Below are 12021 nucleotides of genomic sequence, written 5' to 3'. Positions count from 1 at the left end.
ACTTCGCGATCATCATATCATGGTAATGTTCCCGACTTAGCATATGGTCACACCATGATCCCTCGAACAGTAGGAAGGTGATAAAATTTCATGGATATGCTAATTCAGCCAATTACTATACATATTTTTGTCAAATAAACAAAATACTTATGACAAATACCCTTTAATTATTATTTATTGTAACAGTGTTTTTGAGACATACACTCAGAACGGGGTCGCATAGGGCATTTAGAGAGACATCCTAATAATGCCACCAGACACTCAGTTCTCGAGTAATCGTTTTGCACACGACACAGCACTTATTCAGCATTTACTGTACTATTTTCCAACAGTTCTAGAACTTTCGTTTGACCGGACGAAAGTGTGCCGGAGGTGTGGACGTGCCTAGAGACGTATCCACCATTCTGAGAAAGCTTCAACCACAAAGTATCTCATGAGAAATACGACTTATACCTCGTATTGTTACTTCAAGAATTGCGCGTATATTATATTTCCATGATTTATCAGTGACTGTATCACACCGGTTGCTATATTTAGTGCAGTTTTATAAATAAAAAATCGTATTTAGTTTGTGAGTTGTGCCTCGTGTTAGGCAAAGTTAAATTAGAAAACTTCTATTCTCGATTTTAAGTTTCATTTAGTTAACGGAAATTTATTCCAACTTAGACTTGTCACAGCGTAAGTTCAATGAAAAACGTTCCGCAAATTTACGAAAAATACTGGTAACATGAAAATATATCGTTGAAAACATACTCGACATAATTTATTTAGTTTACAGTTTCATTAATAATAATTTGTCTATTAATCATAAATCAATAAATAATTACATATTGAAATAAACAGGCCTCCGTCCGTGAACTTAAGGCGAAAGTCCTACTATTATCATTGAGCTTTTAATAATACTAGCAATAAATTGGACATAATAACGATGGTGATTTACAAGCGTGCTTTACTCGATAATGAATAAATCCTTGAAGAGGTACCATAATGTATAACAATGACGCAGAAAAACAATGAACGCATTGCTATGCGGTTTGAGACATAACGTGCAGTTTTTAATAAATTCATACCCACACTGCATGCCTTGTTTTCCTATATGCACTACTTTATAGCTCAGGATATTTATTTGATAAAGATTTCATAGTCAACTACGTACCCTTTTTCATTATCTTTAGCAGAAATACCATCTCATACCTATTATGCTATTATGAACTCAAAATTTATTTACATTTAATAATTAATTTCCTAATCCTTGTTTTAAATATTCTTTTTAAAGAGAATTTTTTTTAAGTCCTATTCTTTTAAAATTATTTCACGCAACATCTTTCGAGAATAATTCGATTATCCTTACAAATAATCCTGTTTCCTTATAAAGAATGCTAACGAGTTGATCTTATATAGTTAGAACTGTTAGGTTCGTTTATATTTTTTGTTTTGTATCCGAAACTGCTTACAAAACGGTGAATTTAAAGTTTTTAATACTTGAGTCACGACAAAGGTATTATTTATCACTCTTCAGGCTGTTGTGATAAGTTAACTGTATAATTTTAAATGTTTTAAATTGAAACGCAAATAAATGGCAGAACAAAAGATGTCATATTTTGTTTTAACTCTTTTGTTTTCACAAATTAGGTCACTATTAGCATAGTTACATTAGGCAAATAATGTTAAAATTAACAAGACATGTAAGCACATAAAGCCACGCTCTATACAGCATTACACATAGAACTTGATATAAAGATAATAATGAAACACGATGCTAATGAATTCTTTTAATTCAAACCCATGATGTGACATGTGGGACCCATTTAAATAATTATTGTCATAAACTACATGACACATCGTCAGCCCGCCTTTTGTAATTACATTATGAATTTTTTAACATTTTAAGTTATAACGATATCATCAGCATCTATGTTTTACTAACTATACTATAAAAAGATTATAAATTATGAATCATTTTATCGAAAAAAATGTGTGTGTGTAATTTTATAGTATTAACGATAATCCATGTCTGAGTGGCCGGAAAAAAGGCTGAGTATTTTTTTAATAATAACTATTAATTATAATTTTGGTACCAAAAACAAAATAAAACATCAATTTGACACGAACGTTCACTCGAAAAAATGGTTCGTCCATTCAGTACATAAGTGCATACAGTATAAACAAAGCATACAGTCGTATAGTACAGAGACGCTCAGTCAGACCACAAGGTTGGGACTGGGGGCAATAACCCGTCCCCTCGCCGCCGATATCGAATTGTCTCACTGTATCAAACTTGTTTGCTTCAACAGTTTACGTTATTCCACGCATTTTGTATGTATTGTTTATTGATTATTATAATGAAAGTAGTGATGGATAATTGAATTGTAATTTATCACATGAACCCGATACTAAATTCTAAAAATTCATACTGTAAAATCTTTTCAATATGTACTCGATAAATACATGAAAACATACTAACTAATATTTTCTATCGAATTAAGTTGCTATAGTTTCAATAATTTTAAATAGAACATCTGTATACGAGTATATTTGTATAACACTAAAACAAAATTGTACAGAATGTTCTATACAGAAGGAACAAAGCCGTGGTCTCCAACTAGTCTCGTCACTCGTGTAGCCCGCCCGCGGGTTATGATTATGGCCGGTCGCGTTTACTTACATCTTTAGCTATTTTTAGAATATAAATACCGACATATTAAGTTGGATAATAAACTCTTCCGCTGTGAAGATACGTATTTGTAAATTAGTTTATATTTGGTTTTACATGATTCCGTTTATAAGTTTTTATTTTAAATATTTTGTATGAAAGCTGTCTAACAAAAATTGGATGTGCGATAGGTTTTATATTTTAAATTTAAATTTAACGATACCACTTATCAAATATTTTAAAACTTATAGAATTTGCGTTTACTGTTTGCGGAATATTATCTGCTTTAAAACTGCGGGTTTTAAATTCATTCCTTCATCGTTTGATCGTACATGTTCTTTGGACCCGTACATCCCATTTCACCATTCATTAAACTATAAAAGCCCTAAGTACGTCGAGATTCAATTGATAGCATTCAATTAGGGTGCAATGAAGCGAACCTGAACTCCCATCTATACATCAGTAAGTGTCCGTTTATAATTTCAAATAGGAGCTTTTTTGCCGACGGTTTTTAAGGGTCTATTTTTAAAACGCAAAAAAAGGGTTCAAAAATTGTGGGCGTCACATTTTATCATAAAGATTAGTATGAAAGTAACCCTGATTTTTTTTTTTTTCATAATAGTGTGATGAGTTTGACCAACCAGTTTTAAACGCGATTTATTTAAAGCATTGCGACACTTGCTAAACTAAAAATCGTACATATTAAAATTATAAATCCAATATAAACCCTTAATTTTCCTAAGATCAACTCAAGATAATACAACAATAATGTATTTTACATTTATCGACTCTACACGGCTTATTTACCTGTTTCAAACTTGTTTTTTAGATGTTCCCCAGACTGCGTAGAACCTAAGTGAACCTAAATTAGATACTAGTTTGTATCGTGGAATGCAATAAAAACTAGCCTACGGCTATTTCTGATAACCAATTATGTTTATGGTCTAAAACGGTAGAGTATTTGATTAAAATATATGCTAAGTGTGTGTGCTTTTACATGTTTTCTTTAGTCTTTACTTGTAGGTATCCGTATTTTTGTTATTGTATCAAAACAGAAACGAATAAAATTATTCAAGCGTAACAAACCCGTAGTTTCATTAGAGTTTATTAAGTAGCATTGAATGGATTATAAAAAAAAAACAAATATTAGTAAAAACAAACGAAAGCAGTTTACAGCTATTAGTTTGCGCGCGAACCGTTTCTAACAAATGTTACGTTTTGTAAAAACAGATAATTCCGATTTCTGTTGACGCGTTATACCGTGATAAAGCCGTGAACAATTGTATCAAAAATATTTGCTTCAAAATGTGGACGAAGATTCTACCATAACACCTTTTTACCACAAATTCTACCAGCAAACATACAATCAAATATTGGAATGAAATAAAAACTTTCGTTAAATTATTAAAAAGAACCACCAGAAATAGGACAAAAAATATTTAAAAATGCATATCAATGCATACTTTGAATGCAAATTAGTGGGATATTCGAAAAAAAACCTACTCTTTTTCAAATAAAAAATATTTAGATATCGTAAACCTTTCGTAAACATACCTACTACGTCATTCACAAGATTAGTTCATTAAAAGTTTTTTTTATTATATCACATCTTTAATACAAATATTCCATCTACTTTCGTTATGTATGCGATTTCGAAGCATGTTGTCTTTCAACGCGTCGTAATGTCTTCAGTCACGGCATCCGACAATTGTTTCAAGATCAGATGAAATTGAAGCCGATTACACAAACACGATGTTTACAGTAATTATTTTAAATTCCCGGTAAGTACGTAACATATTATTTAAGTAATTTACTTCTTTTTTTAATATTAGTGTAACTATTTATTTTAATGATTTACGTAATCCACCCATAAAAAACCGGGATTAAATATAGAATAGGCTTTTTAAATCCATATTATATTATAACCAACTCGTGATATACGCGTCATTAAAACATTGGTTGTAATACTGTCAGTGAAATCAAGTATCAAGTAATTATAACAAAAACAATAACCGAATTTTAAATCTAAAAGTAAGTTTCAAAAGTCTTCAAAATTCAAATACATCGCCATGAATGCGTCATTATAATATCGATATAATAGTCATTAAAAATCTAGCTACAAAAGCCTGCCAAAGAATATAAATGTTAACTTTATTAATGTTGTTAAGTTTTATTTCCTTTTATGAGCTTTCTGTTATTATAAATTTATATAAAAAAAATCTATTTATTATAATAAACTGTTATGTTAGTAAGTTCTATTCGATGTGGACAAATAATATAAATAGAAAAATGAAGCTCTCGAAAACATATCCCTCTTTCGCGCAGTCGGGTAAAAAAGACCCCGCTCATTCGAGCCGAGCGGCCATAAAAACAAGATATTTCCCGCGGCCTTTCTCCCAGAACCCGTTTGCCCCAAATCAGTCCGCTACGAACTTCTCATTCTTATTGTGTCAAGTTTCGACGCTCTTTTTTGTCGTTATAGGGCTTTTTATACCCAGGAATTTGGTAACAAAATGCATGCTTCGAAAAAGCAAAAAGGACAAACGCGCGTTCTTACTGTAATTACTTCGAACTTAAATTTTATATGGCTTGATATGTATATAATATTGATAACTGAGATTCCAAAAAACATATTTTTAATTAACTCTACGATAAGAAGGAAAGCCGCTTTATTTTATAGCGTTACTCAATAATACTTCCTTGTTACTTACCTACGTCCTAACTCCTAAACATAAAAATTAATCAACTTATCCCTTTTGAATCCCAAATAATAAAAAGCAAGTGTCCTACTATACTTTCTTTGTGGATGCCCACTTTCACGACATGTTGTCGGTACCTTTTAAATACTCCGTCTCGTATCCCACGAGAATAAAAGTATTTAGAATCCCCTTAATTAAATCGTTATTATCATGTTATTATAAAGGTATTATTAGTTGTGTCATAAAATGTAAGAAAGGCATATAGTACTATTCGTTCAACCTTCTTCTTCGCCTTTTGTTCTGTTCTTGATTCCTTGGTGCATGAACTGTCGAAATTGAATCTGGTAGCCTATGTTTATTGTTTATTCGTCTGTAGATATTTGAATGGCTCTAATCGATTCATCATTAGTTGAGATGTAGGTGTTGATAACTAGTATTATACTTTGTGTGTTATGATTTACTGCTGTGTTTATAAATACGTTATCGCCAAGTACTTGACTTAATAAAATTGATGAATGCTGGCTGCTTGTTTTTGAAGAATGCTGATGTCAATAAACGTATCTAATATATCTATCTAAGATCTTTAATATAATATTTTATAATGTTTTTAGCTACTACCCCTGTGGCTCCTTTGACAATCGCAATGACCGACCTTTGAGTTGTGTGTGATTGTGACATCAGTTCGAACAGGCATTTCCCAAAGAATTTTAGCGGTATCATTTTCTTTTACTTGTGGTTGTACAAGTGTTTCTTTCCACCAAAGGTTTGAATCTGCCAGTTTGTGTTTTTTAGCTACTACTATACTATATTTACGTATACGATTAAATCGAACTTCCCTATATTTTTTAGCAAGAATCATTTAACCCCCAAATTATCTAAAAACATTACCACCAGAGTGGCTAACTGAGCTTGAACGTCAGTTAAAGCATTGCTCTGTGTGACTATATCATTGAACACGTAACAATGAAGAGTATACAATTTTATTGATTGTTCTCAATCTAATCGAAAACTCCACCTATTACAAGAAACTGTAACTAACATAACATTGATAGTCTACATCAGTCATCCACGATTAAAGCGTGATATTCTACACTTACATATGTACGAGATACATAAACATTTGTAAAACGCATAATAATCGTATCTGAACATGAGACGTGCAGGAATTCTCATTTAGTTCATTAAGCATATATTTATTGAGGCTTGTTGGAACGCAATAATGAGCTGCGTAATCTGATCCTCGAATCTCATTTTTATCAGTAAAGTGTGATATTTCCTTTGGAAATAGGATTCATAAGGAAAATATATTAAATACGAGATGGTATGTGCGAGACGGGAGGTATACGAGTACCATTCATACTATATAGATGCATGTATGTTGCTCTGTCTGTCTATAACGCGGCTCCGGTGTAATCGATAACGCTTCTTGAGACGTAGTATAAATTGTTGAAGAGTCCAGTGACAATATAATGTTACAAAATCAGAAAATCTACTAAGCAGGGGGAATGGGGTTGGAAATTATTATGGGGAACGATTTTCTCGCCATAACTTTTACGTTAAAGTTAACCCGAGTACGAAGTGTTCGCATATTATACCAAGCGCAATGAAAAGGAAAATGTACCCGTAAGTTATGCGATGGTATTTATATCACTATATTATGACTTATGGCTGGTTCACACTTTGATTAGTGCGAGTGCAGGTGATGAGTAGTACTACGTGTGGACAGCGACTGTTTAGTGCGAGTGTTTAGTAGGCTGTGTAGTAAAGTGAATAGAAGCGTGTTCTATTTTTTTGCGAGTGGACTGCGAGTAGCCACGTCCCGCGCGCCCTCCCTTCCCCCTCACTCGCAGCGTGCCTGCACTCGCACTAATCACCTGCACTCGCAGTCAATTGGACACTACTCGCACTACACACCTGCACTCGCACTAATCACCTGCACTCGCAGTCAATTGGACACTACTCGCACTACACACCTGCACTCGCACTAATCACCTGCACTCACACTAATCAAAGTGTGAACCAGCCATTATAAACAGAAACCTTATCTTGGTTTTATTCTATTCGTTATGGATTTTCAATGTGTGTAGATAATCAGTTATTCGCTAACATCGATAACATTAACAGTTTTGTAATTGGACCTAATACGAATTTCATAAATAATAAAAAAATAGAAGCTGATTTTTGTGTGTCTATGAATATTATCCAAAAGTAATTAAGTACCTACTTATGAACATTTCTGGCAGATAGCTTAAACTCCACCAAAACTTAACAACGAAATAGCGGAAAGCTTACAAAGAAAAGTTAACGAGAAAGACAAAAGCTCGACGCGACAAAGCTAAACTCCAGGGTTATAAAAATACCATGAATCGTATAAAGTTAATTGAGCTACAGCCGATTTCGCACTGAAGTCACCCTCGAGCGTGCGAGTCCCGACACAGCGCGTCCATTATAAATATTAATTGTATAATTTTTCTTCGCCGACATGCCCTTCGGCAACATCTGGCAACCACGCCTCGAGCGATAACCTTTTTTGTGCAAACACCATAACGGGAGGACGGAACGAGAATTTTTAAATAATAACAACGCAAACGGAGACGAAGTCGAAATCACTATTTCTTTTATCGTCTTAGTTTAAAACAAGCATTTGAGAATGTATTTCAGAGACGATTTCTTCGACATAAATGAGAAAAGAGAAATCGTGCATAGCTTCACGCGGGATCTACTGCGATGTGGATGGATATACATATGTATTAAATATTTATAAAGGACCGAGACAAGGGCTGGCCGATCTATATGGCGTTATCGCGTCGTCCAGACCTTTCCAGAATCGTTATTATTCTCGAAACATCTCGAAACAGTGAATGACATTATAATTTGTGTAGTCGTGTATTTGTCCCGAGGCTGTTATAAACAACTTATGATATACCTACCTACGTAAGGATAAATATAGATTCCATACCGAAATATCCCTTTGAATAAAGTATTTTTAGGCAATTTCACACGCTGGTTTCAAGGAGAGTAATTATGTATCATAGAAGCAGCTGTACTATTTTCAATTGAGAAAAAAAATCGTCGCAAATGAATAGTCCGTTTCAACAACTTGCGTTTATTGTTCAATATAATATTAAAAGCTCTGATTGGTTGCAAGTTAAAACTTGTACGCACGTCTTTTGTTCTAACTTAGGTAGGTTTTAAAACAATAAAGCTGATTTCACACTGGGTCCCAGAACAAAGAAAAAAATAAGACTGCTTTATAAATTTTAGGTTTCTAGTAGACTCTTAGTAATAATTTTTGCTCAACTTACACATAAGGTAGGTAATGTTTGAAAATGATGAAGATTATTACTTGAGAATAAATCATAAAATTAAAAAATATAGATTCTTTTCTTTCAGTCTTATTGACTTTACCAATTTTATTTTATACATGAAGATGTAAAAAGATAACTCTTTTAAATAAGTACCAGTTATTATACCGATGATCTATATGCCTATATATCATTAATTAATCCATACTAATATTATAAATGCGAAAGTAACTCTGTCTGTCTGTCTGTTACTCAATCACGCCTGAACTACTGAACCAATTTACATGAAATTTGGTATAGATATATTTTTATACCAGAGAAAGGACATAGGTAGGATAGGTTTTATCCCGGAAATCCTACGGGAACGGGTTTTTCTCTGAAAACGCGGGCGAAGCCGCGGGCGGAAAGCTAGTTAATTATATATAAATGTGTCAGTTATGTTAATCAAGTGTGAATATAGCATGCTTGGTCCATAATAAGTGATCAGTAGTAACTTAGTGTACTTGCATTCCTTTATGCATTGTATTAATATCGGTTATATATCTAGCATATTAATTAGAAAAAGTAGCTCATACATACTAATGCAACTGTGAAATAGGTATTGATATGGTTTTGTTACTTCATAATTTATAGGTTGAAATTTAGTTTTGATATTAAAAAGTTTTATGCACCAATTTAATTAGATAATTTTCTTTTTAGTTTAATGTAAAAAAATTGTACAGTTTATTTGTTGCTAAAAACTGGGTGTAGTACCAAAAGTACAAAATTTATTAATTTTGAAAAAAGAAGGATTTTATGCTATTAAATAGGTAATTTAAAAGGTATATTTATGATGAATAGTTTTTATTTTCTATAAAAATGATTTTTATTTCCAAAGTTGATTTTTTTTTATAAATACATTATTCTATTTATTTTATCCCCGATGGGTTTATTAACAAATTAGGTACAAATTGTGTAGATGCATGAAATAAATAATGATGGGTGTGAAATAAATTCGCAAGGCGAAGTTCGCGGCTGCAGCGTCGTCCGTAAAATGATAAATGAAACATTTTAATAAATCTCTCAAACATTCCATGAAATTTACCAATAGATGCCAATTAATTAATCCCAGTTAACAAAACAATATATAAACTTCATGGTTCTCGTCGGTACCAGAAAAAAATAACCACGCCCTAACTTGGAAGAAACTTTTCAAACATGGAATGTTCGATCGATACGCAAGCGGTTTCAAAAAAAATCTTTAATGCACATTCCACTTACCTCGTATTTGATGCCGGCCAAACGAAGCCATGTCTCGACTTTCAAGCAGTACGGAGAAGTAGACGGCAACAAAGGCGTTCGGGAAAATTGATATAGGTAAACGACATCTTGTTGAAAATTAGCTTTGTGAACGGTCGGCTTGGGCTGTGCCGGTTCAGCTTTCTTTTCTTCGGCTGCTTTCTCTTCTGCCTTTTCGGCAGCAGCAGCTTCTTCCTTTGTTTGGCTATTGTCAACCGGCGCGTCCTCTTTCATCTCCTTTTCCTTGGTGGTATTATCGGGAGCATTATTGATAACTTCCGTAGCCATTCTGATTTTTTATGCACAAGTTTAATATATCAAATTTAATAACACACGACAACGCTTCAGCGAGTGTCTTTTGTTTTCTGTAATATGGCTGAGTCCCGTTTAAACAAGGCGCGCTTGTCGTTAGCAAGTTGGCGGACTTGACTACCGTAACGCCGCGCTACAGATAGTCAACTGACTAAACTCGTTGCCCGGCAACGCTATTCAGTATTCACTGTTTCAAAATGGCGACGGGGCTCACTGGTGTGAATAGGGATTACGGACAATGTAGAGTGCATTAAATTTACAACAATGTTCGTTATACCATGGACTAATAGAATCTAAAATATATTCTATTAGTCCATGGTTATACTAAGTGCACGAAACGAGAAACTAGCTCCAAACAAAAAATATCCTGATACCCTTTCATAAATTTTCCTACAGTTATAATTAATTTTATATCCTCTGAAACTATGTTAGTAAATTAATAATTAATAAAACTCATTTTTAATTGCACAGAAAAACTTGAATGAGTTTATGATTGCATCAATGTAAATTATATCATCTAAGAATTAATATTATGTTAAATAAATAAATTATAATAATAATAATTAAATTATGATTCATATCAAAATATATTCATCTGTGTTTAAAGTGTTTTAAAAGAACAAGGAAAGACTTTTTTATTGATACCAATTAATAAATCCAGTATTTTATTTATTATATTAAATTTTCTAAATCAAATACGGCGTCGTATCCGATCTAATAGCCTTGCATTCAGCCAATCCCAATGAAAGTATTAAAACCTCAATTAAAACTGTCACGGATTGACCGGATATCCTTTTTGGGCAGGAGAAAGCGTCGCTCTTTTAATTTAAATACATACCTAATTACCTACATTAGTATGTACATACCTAACTAACTACAAGGCTGTATTTACAATAATTATTGGATACTTAATAAACGTGTGTTTTTATTTTATTATAAACAAGAAAATACATAAAAATATTTTATTCGAACTTCGTATATATACTTATAGGACTAGATTTCCGCCCGCGGCTTCGCCCGCGTTTGTGGCGCCGCGCGCGCCGTCTTGTTGAAACCACATCCCCTCCAGCATGCAAGACGCATATCTTTCGTCAAAATTCGCTGCATAGTGGATTCGGAAACACCATTTTTTGGAGCTCGGTGTTGAATTGAGATGGATGGAGTTTGAGCGATATCATCACGTATAGAGCATTTCATTAGAGAAACAAATCTTAAATGGCGGCGGTTATCATTCCCTCTCGCTTACACACGGCCGTACGGCATGCAAAAAAATAGGGAAAATAAAAATCACTAAAATGTATTTGATTTTCCCTATAATAGTTTTTATCATAAATTTACAATGACAATTATGTATTTGCGATAATAAAATATAATGTTTTATTGGAATTTGACATAATATGTTCTTTGGGAAAAGTTGTTCAGTTTTATGGGCTCATTACAAGTATTATGGGGATTTTATTGCATTCTGTATACGTAAATATGATAATTCATATAAATACACAAGTACCATAACAAAGAAGTTTGTCAATAAACAATTTGAAATAATTATTAATAAAATGATTATCCATTTAAATTATTTTTATTTTCTTTTTTACTGACCCTACCATATGTCAGTGTCAGCTTTGGACGCCATTGAAGATTCGTTTCTTTAATGAAACGCGTTATACAGCTGCGTTATTTTCAGTTGATCGACTTGGTCGAGGCGCGTTGTTGTCTTTACGTCACAAACAGACCCAGTTTCAGCAAATTTTTCCATTAATCTATTTACTGATCG

At 32.9% G+C, this 12021-nt stretch overlaps 2 protein-coding genes across 3 annotated transcripts in view; both read right to left on the bottom strand.

Annotated features, from left to right (window-relative positions):
• Positions 1–10408, bottom strand: part of fax (failed axon connections) — a 44087-nt gene extending 33679 nt beyond the window's left edge. The window contains exon 1 of the mRNA XM_089699053.1: positions 9918–10408. Coding sequence (XP_089555179.1) covers positions 9918–10223 — 306 coding nt within the window. The 5' untranslated portion in view covers positions 10224–10408. The remainder of the gene's footprint in view (positions 1–9917) is intronic.
• Positions 1–12021, bottom strand: part of MED23 (mediator complex subunit 23) — a 263054-nt gene that overhangs the window by 234406 nt on the left and 16627 nt on the right. The window lies entirely within an intron of this gene.

Source organism: Colias philodice, chromosome 1 (assembly GCF_061535455.1).
Source record: "Colias philodice isolate Cphi_HAF_F1 chromosome 1, ilColPhil1 Martin Lab GWU primary, whole genome shotgun sequence".
Taxonomy (NCBI): domain Eukaryota; kingdom Metazoa; phylum Arthropoda; class Insecta; order Lepidoptera; family Pieridae; genus Colias; species Colias philodice.
The sequence above is the reverse complement of the archived record's forward strand: the minus strand, read 5'-3'. Positions and strand labels throughout refer to the sequence as shown.